General features: G+C 37.9%; 2 protein-coding genes across 3 annotated transcripts in view; one reads left to right on the plus strand and one right to left on the minus strand.

Annotated features, from left to right (window-relative positions):
- The window catches only part of LOC6040993 (motile sperm domain-containing protein 2), a 42076-nt gene extending 32476 nt beyond the window's left edge, over positions 1 to 9600 (plus strand). For both annotated transcript variants that reach the window (XM_038260511.1, XM_038260510.1), the window contains exons 6-9: positions 2238 to 2313; positions 6570 to 6682; positions 8556 to 8756; positions 8818 to 9600. In XM_038260511.1, the coding sequence (XP_038116439.1) occupies positions 2238 to 2313; positions 6570 to 6682; positions 8556 to 8756; positions 8818 to 9186 (759 nt within the window). In that variant the 3' untranslated portion in view covers positions 9187 to 9600. The remainder of the gene's footprint in view (positions 1 to 2237; positions 2314 to 6569; positions 6683 to 8555; positions 8757 to 8817) is intronic.
- A 123-nt stretch (positions 9601 to 9723) lies between these two features.
- Positions 9724 to 10751, minus strand: LOC6040992. The gene is made up of 2 exons (XM_038260512.1): positions 10571 to 10751; positions 9724 to 10392 (listed from the first exon to the last, which is right to left on the minus strand). Exon 2 carries the CDS (start codon positions 10311 to 10313, stop codon positions 9987 to 9989), a length of 327 nt encoding a protein of 108 aa, XP_038116440.1. The 5' UTR covers positions 10314 to 10392; positions 10571 to 10751; the 3' UTR covers positions 9724 to 9986.
- Between the last annotated feature and the right edge of the window lie 454 nt (positions 10752 to 11205).

The raw sequence follows: 11205 nt of genomic DNA on the forward strand, positions 1-11205 counted from the left end.
TGAATGTTTGGCCCTTCTGAAATGTTAGTCTTGGTTTAAAAATTTGAAAAATATTTTTTTCAAAAGGATCGGAAAATTTTACGAATGTTTCATATTTTAACATTGAAAATCGGACCATTAGTTGCTGAGATATCGACATCAGAAAATTGTGTGTTGTTTGGGTGAGACTTAGAAAACATCAATTTTCCTGTTTTTAAACCTTTGCATGGCAATATCTCAGCAACTAAGGGTCGTATCAACAAAGTTCAAAAATGCAAAATATAGAGAATTTTCTCAGCTTTTCAAAAATATTCTTTTCAAAAGTGGGCAAACATGTGCACTAATTTAAAAAAATGAAAAACTGCGACTTTTTTCAAAAAAGTCACCTAAAAATGGGTTTAACTTGAAAACGATGCACTTTATCAAAATTTCACTAAAGTTCTTTTTGATTGCAAATTTGATTTTACATCGAAAAATGAAGTTGAAAAATTTTTACGACCAATTTTTCGATTTTTGAAAAATCAGTATTGATTCAAAATTCATAACTCGCTCAAAGATTTTTTGCACAACCTGGAAATTTCTGAAAAGTTGGCATTTGATGTCCTCTAAAACATATAAAAAAAAAATAAAAATAATGTGTTTTGCAAATCAAGTTTTAGTGACAAAAAGTTAAATAAAAAATCATCAAAAAATGTTTTACCGTGCATCATTTTTTTCAGTGTAGTCCATATCCATACCTACAACTTTGCCGAAGACACCAAATCAATCAAAAAATTCCTTCAAAAGATACAGATTTTTGAATTTTCATACATCATTTTTGTATGGCCAGCTGCCAAATTTGTATGAAAAATTATATGGACAAACTAATAATGCAAAATGGCTTCTTTGGGCATATCGAAGGCACCAAAAAAGTTTCAGTCGGATTAAAAAACACAAAAAAATCGAATGACCGAAATCTGAGAGAATTGCTCAAAGGGTCGGGGCAACTTTTCCCGATTTGTGTGAGTTGGTAGAGAATTACCCTATATTCAAAGCCAAGTTTACTTAAAATATGTAAATCTAGATCTAGATTTTACAAAAAAATGAGCCCAATTTGGAAAATATCATAAGTTGCTATCAATCTTTTTTTTAATGCATTTCAATCAGAAAAAAATCAAAAGTGTGCATTTCTTTTCCATCATCACGAAGGCCACCAATTTAAATTCAAATTCAACTTGCATGCAATATTCTAGTTAAAGCCAACGCCGCACAGGAAGTACAAGTACTGAGCAACTTTACTGTCGGTCGTCAATTGACGTCGGAGAACCAACCAACCGTCATCGGCGCTTGTACTACCTCTCCAACGTAGACTGTTCTCTCCCTCAATGATGCAGAGAAAAAACAAAAACCCTTTTCTTGAGTATGCTTTGGAAAGCGCCTGCTGGGTCGTGTAAACAAACGCCTTAGGTGGGATATTATAAACAATATTGTGGTTTATTTATTAAATTTCTAACTTGTTTAAGATACGATTCATTGAAGATCCTAATTTGACAAGTTTTTACAACAACAAAAACTTAAAAAGAGGTTTTGTTAACCAAACGGAATCCGACTTTTTGGAAACATGCTCAATGTGAATACTCTCCGCTCCGCGCTAAAATGCTTTTGCGGCAGTGAAAAAACGACGAGCGGCCGCTCTAAGCAAATCTTGTCGCACGATCCACAATAAAATTCGTTCTGTCTGTGTGTTTTGTACAGGTGCAATAAATGTTACTTTTTAGGAATGGTCCGTTCGTTTCATGTACGAATTGATACAATTAAGGAAGAAATAGCAAGTGTTTAAGTGTTTTTAAAATCGAAAACCCCGAATCGTAACTGTTGACCGAACTTGGTCCCGAAATTTGCTCATTTTTGTGATATTTTGTTGGAGTGAGGTTTTTTTTCCAAGTTGCGGAAATCCTTTTTTTTTTATTCTCCGGTTGCTACTGCCAAAAAGCAAGGATCAAATCCCAGCAGCTTGCAGCTATTTTTAGACGTCTGACAATAAACGCCAGCAAGAAAAACATATTTTAAATCACCGCGACAAAATTGCAGAAAATCTGTCGCTCGACGGAACAAAACCAAGACCACACGTAAGAAGTTCGCCTCTTTTTTATTTGCCCATTCTCATTTCATTTATTCGGTTCAGTACCTAGGTGTGACAAAGCATAAAAAATTACAACCGGCAAATGATGTAAAAAAAAAGTTGTTTCTAATTTCAACTTTCCGTTGGTCTTTTGCAGGTTCACTTTGAAAAGCTCAGCCCGAAGGACTCCCCGATGAACGAGTCGATCAACTCCAACTTTGAGAACGGTGACGGTAAGTGCTCTGATTCTGTGCTGTGGGAGGTGAATTTTGTTCGTATGAGTGGGAGAAGGAAGCCTTATCAATGACTGGAAGTGATTTTTTTACAGTTTACAAGCACAGGCATGTACCTGGCGATATCTGAACTGGCAGATTTTAGAGCATTTAAAAGCTTGAAATTTGGAAAATGATTCACTATTTTAGATGTTCTATGCCTGTTTTTTTTCTGAAACTGAACAAAAATATCCAAATATTGTACAGTAACAAGGCTAAAACAGCTGTCCCAATCCGCTCCATGTGTCCCGTTTCACCAATCAAAATAACAAATAAATTAATGCAAATAAATTAATGCTTAATGGGTAATTCTCAGATCTTTGGTAAGTTTAGCGCTTGCTCCAAACTCCATCCAGTTTGCTAATTTCACTTTTTGAACAACTTGTTAAACTTTTGATAGAAATTTGGGACCATCCACACGGTCCACGTGGTTTATGGATGGTCCCTTTGCTTTTTCACTCAATGTTTAGTTATTTACACGCTTTTTTGAGCCATAATTTAACTTCAAAGTGCTGATGTGCCAACATTAGAGCCACAATGGAAAAAGATTCTGTTCCCCTTCCTCGTTTGCAGTATAAATTGATAAATGATTTGATTTAACACCAAAACATACAAATTGAGATGTCTAAACACAGACACCGAAAATGTGCAGAAATTTTCTGGAAATATAGTTGGAAGTGTTTCATTTGAGAAGATTTTTTTGTTTTCGCCAAAATGCACCATTTTAAAAACATAACAGCTTGAAAATAAGCATCAAATAAATTAAAATAGTTATAACTGTTCAACACATTGTGTAAATGGCCGGTCTACAATCTGTTAGCTTAGAATACTTAAGTTGCTGAGAATAGATAAGAGTACTATTGTTAATTTGATTTTGTTAACCGCGGTGGATTTTCTTAATATAATTCGAACTGTCAAAAATCCACCAAAACATCTACCACATTGATCGCAAAAAACTGTGGTAGAAAAGTATCCACCGGTAGATGCTTTGGTAGATTTTTGACAGTTCGAATTATTTCAAGAAAATCCACCGCGGTTAACCAAATCAAATTAACAATAGTACTAAGTTGTCTAGAAAAAGTAACTTAAGACCGACCTCAACAGACAACTTAGCAAACCTTTTTGCTATGCAGTTATTTATTTACCTTTGATATAGAAACGTCAACTTTGGGTTGATCTTGAATTTTTACAAATCATTCGTCAAGCTATTAATTTTCGTTCTATTCTGGTAGAACTAGAGCTAGAAGATTGACGTCTTCAACAAACTTTTATGAAATTTTCTCCTCTACTACTTTGCCGAAGACATCAAAGCCCTAAAACGACATCCAACAAAGTTAGATTTTGGTTCCCAAGACAACATTTGGCTAGGACTTCAAATAAAGAAGGTAAACATTTATTTCACTTAATTTTGCAATTCTAAACACTTTGCAATGGAAGACTACATAAAAACTTTGCTCATCATTGACAAATTGAAAAAATCATCAGAAAGCCAAGCTATCACAGCGAGCAAAAAAAAAGAGAACCTAAAAAATACCGTAAACCGGGGTGGCTTTGATAGGTTTTTGGAATATTTTTTTTTTTGATTATCGGAGGCCATGTTACGCTCCATACAATTTTTTTTAAAATTTGTATGGAAATTTTGTTACGAGGAGGAGGGAGGGGGTCTAAAAATCCGATTTTTTGCGTTACATAATAAAAGAACGTTCCCTTAGCGCTCCTCTTCCCTCAGAACGTGACGTACTTTATGGATGACGCCTAATGGATGTCCCCTTAAGAATTAAATCGAAATAATGTAATAAATTATTTCCCAGTCTTGATTTGGTCCCACAAACCTCAAATCAACATTCAAACAGTATTGAATTTGACTTCTATCAATTCTCAATGTATACATACATCATGATGAGTAAAATTGGCGTATACATCATTGTTTGTTTGCTTAATAAAATGGGCCCTAGAGCAGCTTTTTGAAAAATTCTTTCGTCAGGAGGTAGCTTTTAAGATTCTTTATCAGACTGTACAATAAAATTGAAAATGTCCAAAATGGCGTATACATCATATCGCCGTAAAACGGCAGTGGGGTAGGCCTCACAAAGTCCATGCATATTTATGGAAAAAAAGTTTTTTCAATAGTGTTTAGAAAAATAGTTACGTGTAAAATTCTTAGTTTAAATTCCGGGGTGACTATCAACATAGTTTTTCTTGTTAAAATCATTTTTAAGATGTTCAAACTTTATTTTTACGTTAAATGTACCATCACTAAAGTAGCTGATACAGTTTTTAGGAAAAAATCAATGTTTATATTTAGTGAACTAAGTTTATGAGCTTTTTAACAAAATACATATACATTTTAGGTAAAATTGTTAAAAATTTTAATTTTGCCTGAAATTCGTTAAAACTAGTTTTGTTTATAAAATTATCTATTTATATTGCATTTTATACTGAATTCGAAGCACGAATCCCAAGTTTTTACATTTTAAATGAAATGTGTTCAATTGAAATTGCTTGTAAATTTGGAGATTTTTTGAATTGTGTTTCAGAAACCCATATTATTTATTATTTACAAACTTATTTTACCTTCTTCTAGTGAAAAATTGTCCAAAGAATTCAAAAATGCATTCCGTTTTCCGATTCAAAATCAATTTCATTGAGAAAATCATGACACTGTGAGAAGTTAAAAAAAGACTTTCACCAACATTTTCTTATCTGTAGTTAACTAACTTTTTAAACTTTTAGAAATTTGATGAAAAGTCCTTCTTAAGGGAGCATTCTTTTATTACGTAACGCGAAAAATCGGACTTTTAGACCCCCTCCCCCCCCCTCGTAACAAAATTTCCATACAAATTTTAAAAATTTTGTATGGAGCGTAACACGGCCTCCAACCCCCTACTGCGTTACGTAATAAAAGAACGCTCCTAAGGTACTTTGAACACTTCTCTACCACGGTCAGTTAATTCCAAGTCATTCCATACGTATTTTAATTGTACTCTTCATTTCACGGAAAAATCGCAATCCTATCAAAGTCACCCTAGCTGTCAAAGTCACCCCGTTTTACGGTACAACAACTCTTCCTAAGACAACATTTTGCTAGGACTTCAAGTAAAGAAGGTAAATATTTATTTCACTTAATTTTGCAATTCTAAACACTTTGCAATGGAAGACTACATACAAACTTTGCTAATCATTAAAAAAAAGGTAAAGTTCATCAGAAAGCCAAATTATAACATTATAAAATTAATAATATTCGTTCGTTCGATATGGACGCTAAGAAAATTTTCGAGCAAATTATCGAAAAATTGACAAATGGTTCAAAATTTTCTACTAGCTATTCTTGCGATTTGTAGTGAAGTATAAAAAAATAACAACTTTTCCTTTTGAAGTTTATGATAAACACATTAGGCTTTCCTCACACATAAAATTGATTCGAAACCCAAATTTCACGAACTTTTGCAAGATTATACACTGCTCTGCGCAGGCCGGCCGGTCTATTAATAGCGGCTGATAAATTCGCATAGATTACCTCGCCCAGCCCAGGTAGTGATACTTTGCTTTGATTTCTCCAACTCCAGTCAATGTAAACGAAGCACTTTTTTTTAATTACACTCAAACCCCGATGGTTTGACACCAACTGTTGTCAAACGATCGGGGTCACGTTTTAGTTTGACACCCCTTTTACACGGAGTTCACACACACTATCAAACGTATGTTTTGATAGTGTGCGTGAGCGCCGTGTAAAAATTGACAGTTCGTCACTTTTTAATTTGACTTTGACCAACCAACGGGGTACAAACTAAAAAAGTGTCAAACGAAAAAGTGACCAACCACCGGGGGTTGAGTGTACCACCAACCGACGTTCAACCTGCAATTGCACAACTCAAAATAATCAACGTTCGTTCCTCCGCGGACGGACAAGTGTACTTGTGCTCGATGGCTTCATCATATAGCCGGTGCAAAATGAATAAACCTGCATGATGTGGGGAGTTCGTCAACCAAAGGCGGTACGAAACATGTAATCTTCAATTCATTACCCCCCCTGCCACGAACTTGTTGACTGCAACGATGCCTGTGTGTTTGTTTTATCACACCGTCAATTACCGTTGATATCAAACCCCCCACTCCTGCAGCGTTGTCGCCATTGATGGAATGTACCAAACCAACAAACATCTCGCACCTCAACCGAGTATACTAATCTCTCTTACTTTGTTTTTTTTTTTTTGCAGGCGAAATGTTACGAATAATTCCACAAAACGTAATTGCATTTACCAAGTCCGGCACGGAGCTGGTCGGCAACGTGGAGATCATCAACATTGATACGAAACCCGTCACCTATAAGGTAAGCAAAAGCAGCCGGGCGATCAGCTGATTAGTGGGTGGTCATTAGGGTTCGAAGCGACACGGTTGTATGTGTGCTGTATTGCATACTGTATACAGTTGTCGATTATTTTCCAAACTAACCACCGGAACATTGACGAGTTGAAGCCCTCGGTCTGGTCGACGCTGAATCCAGAGATCTTCCACAAAATGAATTGAGCATATTTTGCGGTTGATCAAGGCATAACCTCCTTGCTCTTTGCAGTTATTTGATAGCTCTTCTGAGCCGCTAATTTCCAACCACTGCTTAGAAACTGCAGGATCTAGAGGGGATTTGGTAAAAGTACACAATTAGGGGGAGAGGGGGTAATATGCACCCCTGCTTTTCTCAGTTTTTGAAAGAATTATCCGGGTGAAAAATCATAAAAATTGGAGGCTTAACACTGCTAAACATGCTGGAAAAATTTGAGCATCGTGGTATAAAAACAGCTTAAGTTATTTGCAAAACTTTAAAATGTTGTGTTTTCATCTAATTTTCATTGAACTTTCATTTTGATTTTTGGACAATATAAAAAGCATTTATTGTTATTGTAAGTGTTGAGGTATATAGTTTTGCCATAATCTTCATTATTGTGTAGATAGATGAGTCCAAAAACATCAAAAATGCATTTTTAATTAAATTTTCTGCAAAAGCGTGGTCGGGGCAAAATGCACCGCTGTGAAGCTCTTTTGTAAAAACAGCGGTGTCATCTAGTGGTGACTAGTGAAAACTGCTTTTAGCCGGTGCATTTTGCCCCGTTGTTGTAGTGCATTTTGCCCCAATGTTGCGGTGCATATTGCCCCGCATTGTTGTTTGAAATGAATCAAAAATATTTTTAGAAATCTGTTATTTTTAACAATTTTGAGGTTTTTAAAGACTTTTTTCACTTGGATGACGTTGAATAATAGTTATTTATGAACATCTAACGAAATTCTTTCAAAGAAATGCTGTTATGGTTGAGAAATCACAGTTTTCCCTTAGGGGGTGCATATTACATGTGCATATTGCATGTGTCAACAATTTTTACCAGCTTTTTTTTTATTCTTAACTTATTTTTATTAGGTCCGTTTAGGTGCTGTGACCAGGTTAGGACCGAGGGACGGTTCAAAATAATATTTTTACCAGCTTACAACTAATCTCTTTACTTGGAACCTAACATTTCAAAAGGGCACATAACTTTTGTAAACAATAGTGTATCCCTTTCACTCAAATGACAGTTTACATAAGGTGTGAAAAGGACACACTCTTGGTTTAAAAAGTTATGTGCCCTAATGAAATGGCAAGCACGACTCTCCTTCAGAGTTTAAACAACAACAATCGCGAATTGTTCAAGCACCTTTCGAAACTATCCAGCAGCGGGTTCAACGGATAAGATTGCTTCTTGGCCGAAAAAAAACGCAGGAACAAGTCGAAACCTGGGCGAAGGACGTAGCTGCGCGAGTTGTTTCAGCAATACCTTCAAAACACAGAATCTTGCGGCAAGAAAAGTTTTCTTGCTTTATCCGACCGTAAATATTAAATCTCTGGTAGTCACCTGATCCGTGTCTTTTAGTTCTGATTGGTTTCAAGAACTGGGGCAGAACTGAAACGGATTTGTCCGGAAAATTCGATTTGAACCACAACAAAACTCTTGTTTTGCCATCTACACAAATCTACAAACAGTCAAACGCGTGAGACAGCTGAAGTCGAAATTAGAACTTTTTCATTTCGCATTCCTGAACTAAAATTGTATGATAATAATGACTAGAAGAAAGCTTGGCGTCAATCAAACTAAAATAAGATTCGATTAGAAAGTTCAATTTTCAAAAACTTTACAATAATTTCACCTCAATTTTCCCTTTCCCGTGCATTACAGATCAAAACGACCGCCCCGGACAAGTTCCGGGTACGGCCGAGCACCGGCGTGCTAGCGCCGTCCGCATCCGCCACCGTGAACGTGGTCCTGCAGCAGGGCCAAACCATCAACACGCTTAGCCGGGAAAAGTTCCTGGTCATGTGCATGGGTCTGGGCAAGGAGATGTCGACAAACTCTCACGACGTTGCGGAACTGTGGAAGGTAAACAACTTGATGCCAAATTTGGTCGACACTTTCTAAGAATTTTTGATCGACTTTCCAGAACACAGCTGCCAACAGCGGCCACATCGAGCAGCACCGACTCAAGTGCGCAATCCCCGCCAACCTGGACCTGGACCTGGGCTTTAGCAAAGGAGGGATGCCCCTGTACGGCAGCGCCGGCGGAGGTCCCGGCGGGGACATGAACATTACCGGAGCGGGTGGCTTCGGTGCTGTGGGAGGGGACAAACAGTTCCAGCACTTCCAGCAGACCATTGCCCAGCTAGGTGACGCAAACCATCGGTTGGAGTCCCAGCTCAAGTTCCAGCAGACGCTGCAGTGGATTACGCTGGCACTGTTTGTGGTGCTGTCCGTCGCGATCGTGTACATTCTGAAGGCCGAGATCAAGAACAGCGTTGCGACGCACTACTGATTCGGAAGCATGCATGACAACATCTTTAGTTTTTTTTTCTTTCTTTATTTTCTGTGCGTCGCCTCTAACGAAGAACGATGGACAGGGCGCACGTCGTACCGGATGTAATCCAAGGGAGTTTCAAGCGTAACTTCAAACATCTAGATTCAATTTTGTAACTTTTATGCCCTCTTTTTTGGCCTATTTGTTTCTCGTTTAATTTTTCGGTGAAGTCGCTATTATCCACTCGTCATTGCGATCAGCAGATGGTTCTCGGATGGTTCAGGTAAAATAAGGTTACTTGTACAAAATTTGTCGATGGCTTTTAATTAACGATATTTTAGTTGTACCATAATTTAAAATATAGTCAGTGGATTGTATTATTTAATTGTGAATTAAATTGCATGGCAGAAATACAGTGACAGTTTATCGAAAGAAAGTCCTTGGAGTTTAAAATTACTGTCAGTCAGCATCGAACATTGATCTTATCACATAAAAAATCTCCGATACCCCCTGGAACTCTACGAATATGCTGCGCAATCAAAAATCAATCGAAACAAGTTGACCTACATTTTGTATTTCATAAACTCGCGGGTACAAAATCAAACTAAAGTCAAGCAAAACTCAAGGGCTGTGCCTTCTCTACATTGTCAACTAACATCTACCCATATTCGGGTTAACGTTCTCCCACCGGATCCTGAGCTCGGCGATCCGTGCCAGCTTCCACGTTTGCGGCAGTAAGTTGTCCTCCTTCAAGGCAAGCAGAAATCCTTCGTACAGCAAAGTCGGGTCCTTGAACCATTTTCCCGGTACAGCACCGTTCACATCTCCTCGTACATCTGGTGAGATCCGTTGAGCACTCCGCTCAAGTGTTGCTTCATCGATTTGACCTCCGAGATCCCTCCTTGGTGAGGTGCGTTCGGAGTATTAAAGGACCACAATATTCCGCAGGGCTGACAAAACTCGTCGTTCTTGTTCCTCAGTTCCGTCAGTCGTCGTTCGTCGCCGACAAAGTTCGTGCCGCGAAGCGATGCAAACAGGAGCTTCTTTCTAATCTCGATCAATTTTCCAGCCCGCAACTGCATGCCACTGCACCCGTATTCTTCGCCCTTTCGAAGATGGCCGAACTCTTTTTTCAGCGTGCACATCTCATCCCTTTCTGGCAACACTTTCACAATGGCGTTCGGTCCTTCGGACAAGTATGTCCACTTCGTGTCGGTTCTTCACCTGCCGGAAAAATAGCCCAACTCGTTACTTTGCAAAACTCCGTGCCATTGCTACGCCCTCCGGCGAATTCGAATCACGATTTTCAGAAATTCAAAAATTTTCTTGGGGCTTCGCCCCTCGTGGAAATCGCCGAAACTTTTTCCGTCTTCTGGCAAATCTTTCTCTTCCGCGATCCAACCTTTGTGAATTGCAGTTTTCCACTTGCCAATCCGACTTTCTAGCCGACACGCCCTTTTCACCTTCACTTCTGGTCCGAGTGCTGTCCACGATCGGATTTCACAATTTTTCATACGATCGAGCAAGAGCGCCACCGATCGAAGATAGCCTTGCTTCGACGAGGACGACGACAGAACTCAAAAGCTCTATGGTGAATGAGTGCAAACAAAAATCCATGGAAAAACAAAAATCCTGCAGCAGCTGTCAAAATTCTAGGGCTGTGCCCAGCCATGCCAGATATACAGATAAATCTGTATTTGACAGATTTTCCGATGCCAAAATTCACAAAAATCTTTGTATACAGATTTTTTAAAATGATTTTACTTAGTAATTTCCAAAAATTAGTGATGCTTCAATATGCTTCAATATGATTGAAAAGCTTTAATCTACTGTTAAAAATATAAAAATGTCTTCTATGGCTTCGAACTCGACATGATACAGATAAAATGCAGATTTATTTTCAAGAAAATACAGATATGTCATAAAATAATCTGGCATCGTTGGCTGTGCCTCCTCTACACTGTCAACCCACTTTTACTCAAAGTTGGGTAAACATAGGTAACACGTCGTTGTGCTAAATATCTTGTCGCATTTGCA

Source organism: Culex quinquefasciatus, chromosome 3 (assembly GCF_015732765.1).
Source record: "Culex quinquefasciatus strain JHB chromosome 3, VPISU_Cqui_1.0_pri_paternal, whole genome shotgun sequence".
NCBI lineage: Eukaryota > Metazoa > Arthropoda > Insecta > Diptera > Culicidae > Culex > Culex quinquefasciatus.

Coding starts and splice junctions, on each gene's coding strand:
- LOC6040992 (XM_038260512.1), bottom strand. CDS start 10,313: ATGTGCACGCTGAAAAAAGAGTTCGGCCATCTTCGAAAGGGCGAAGAA.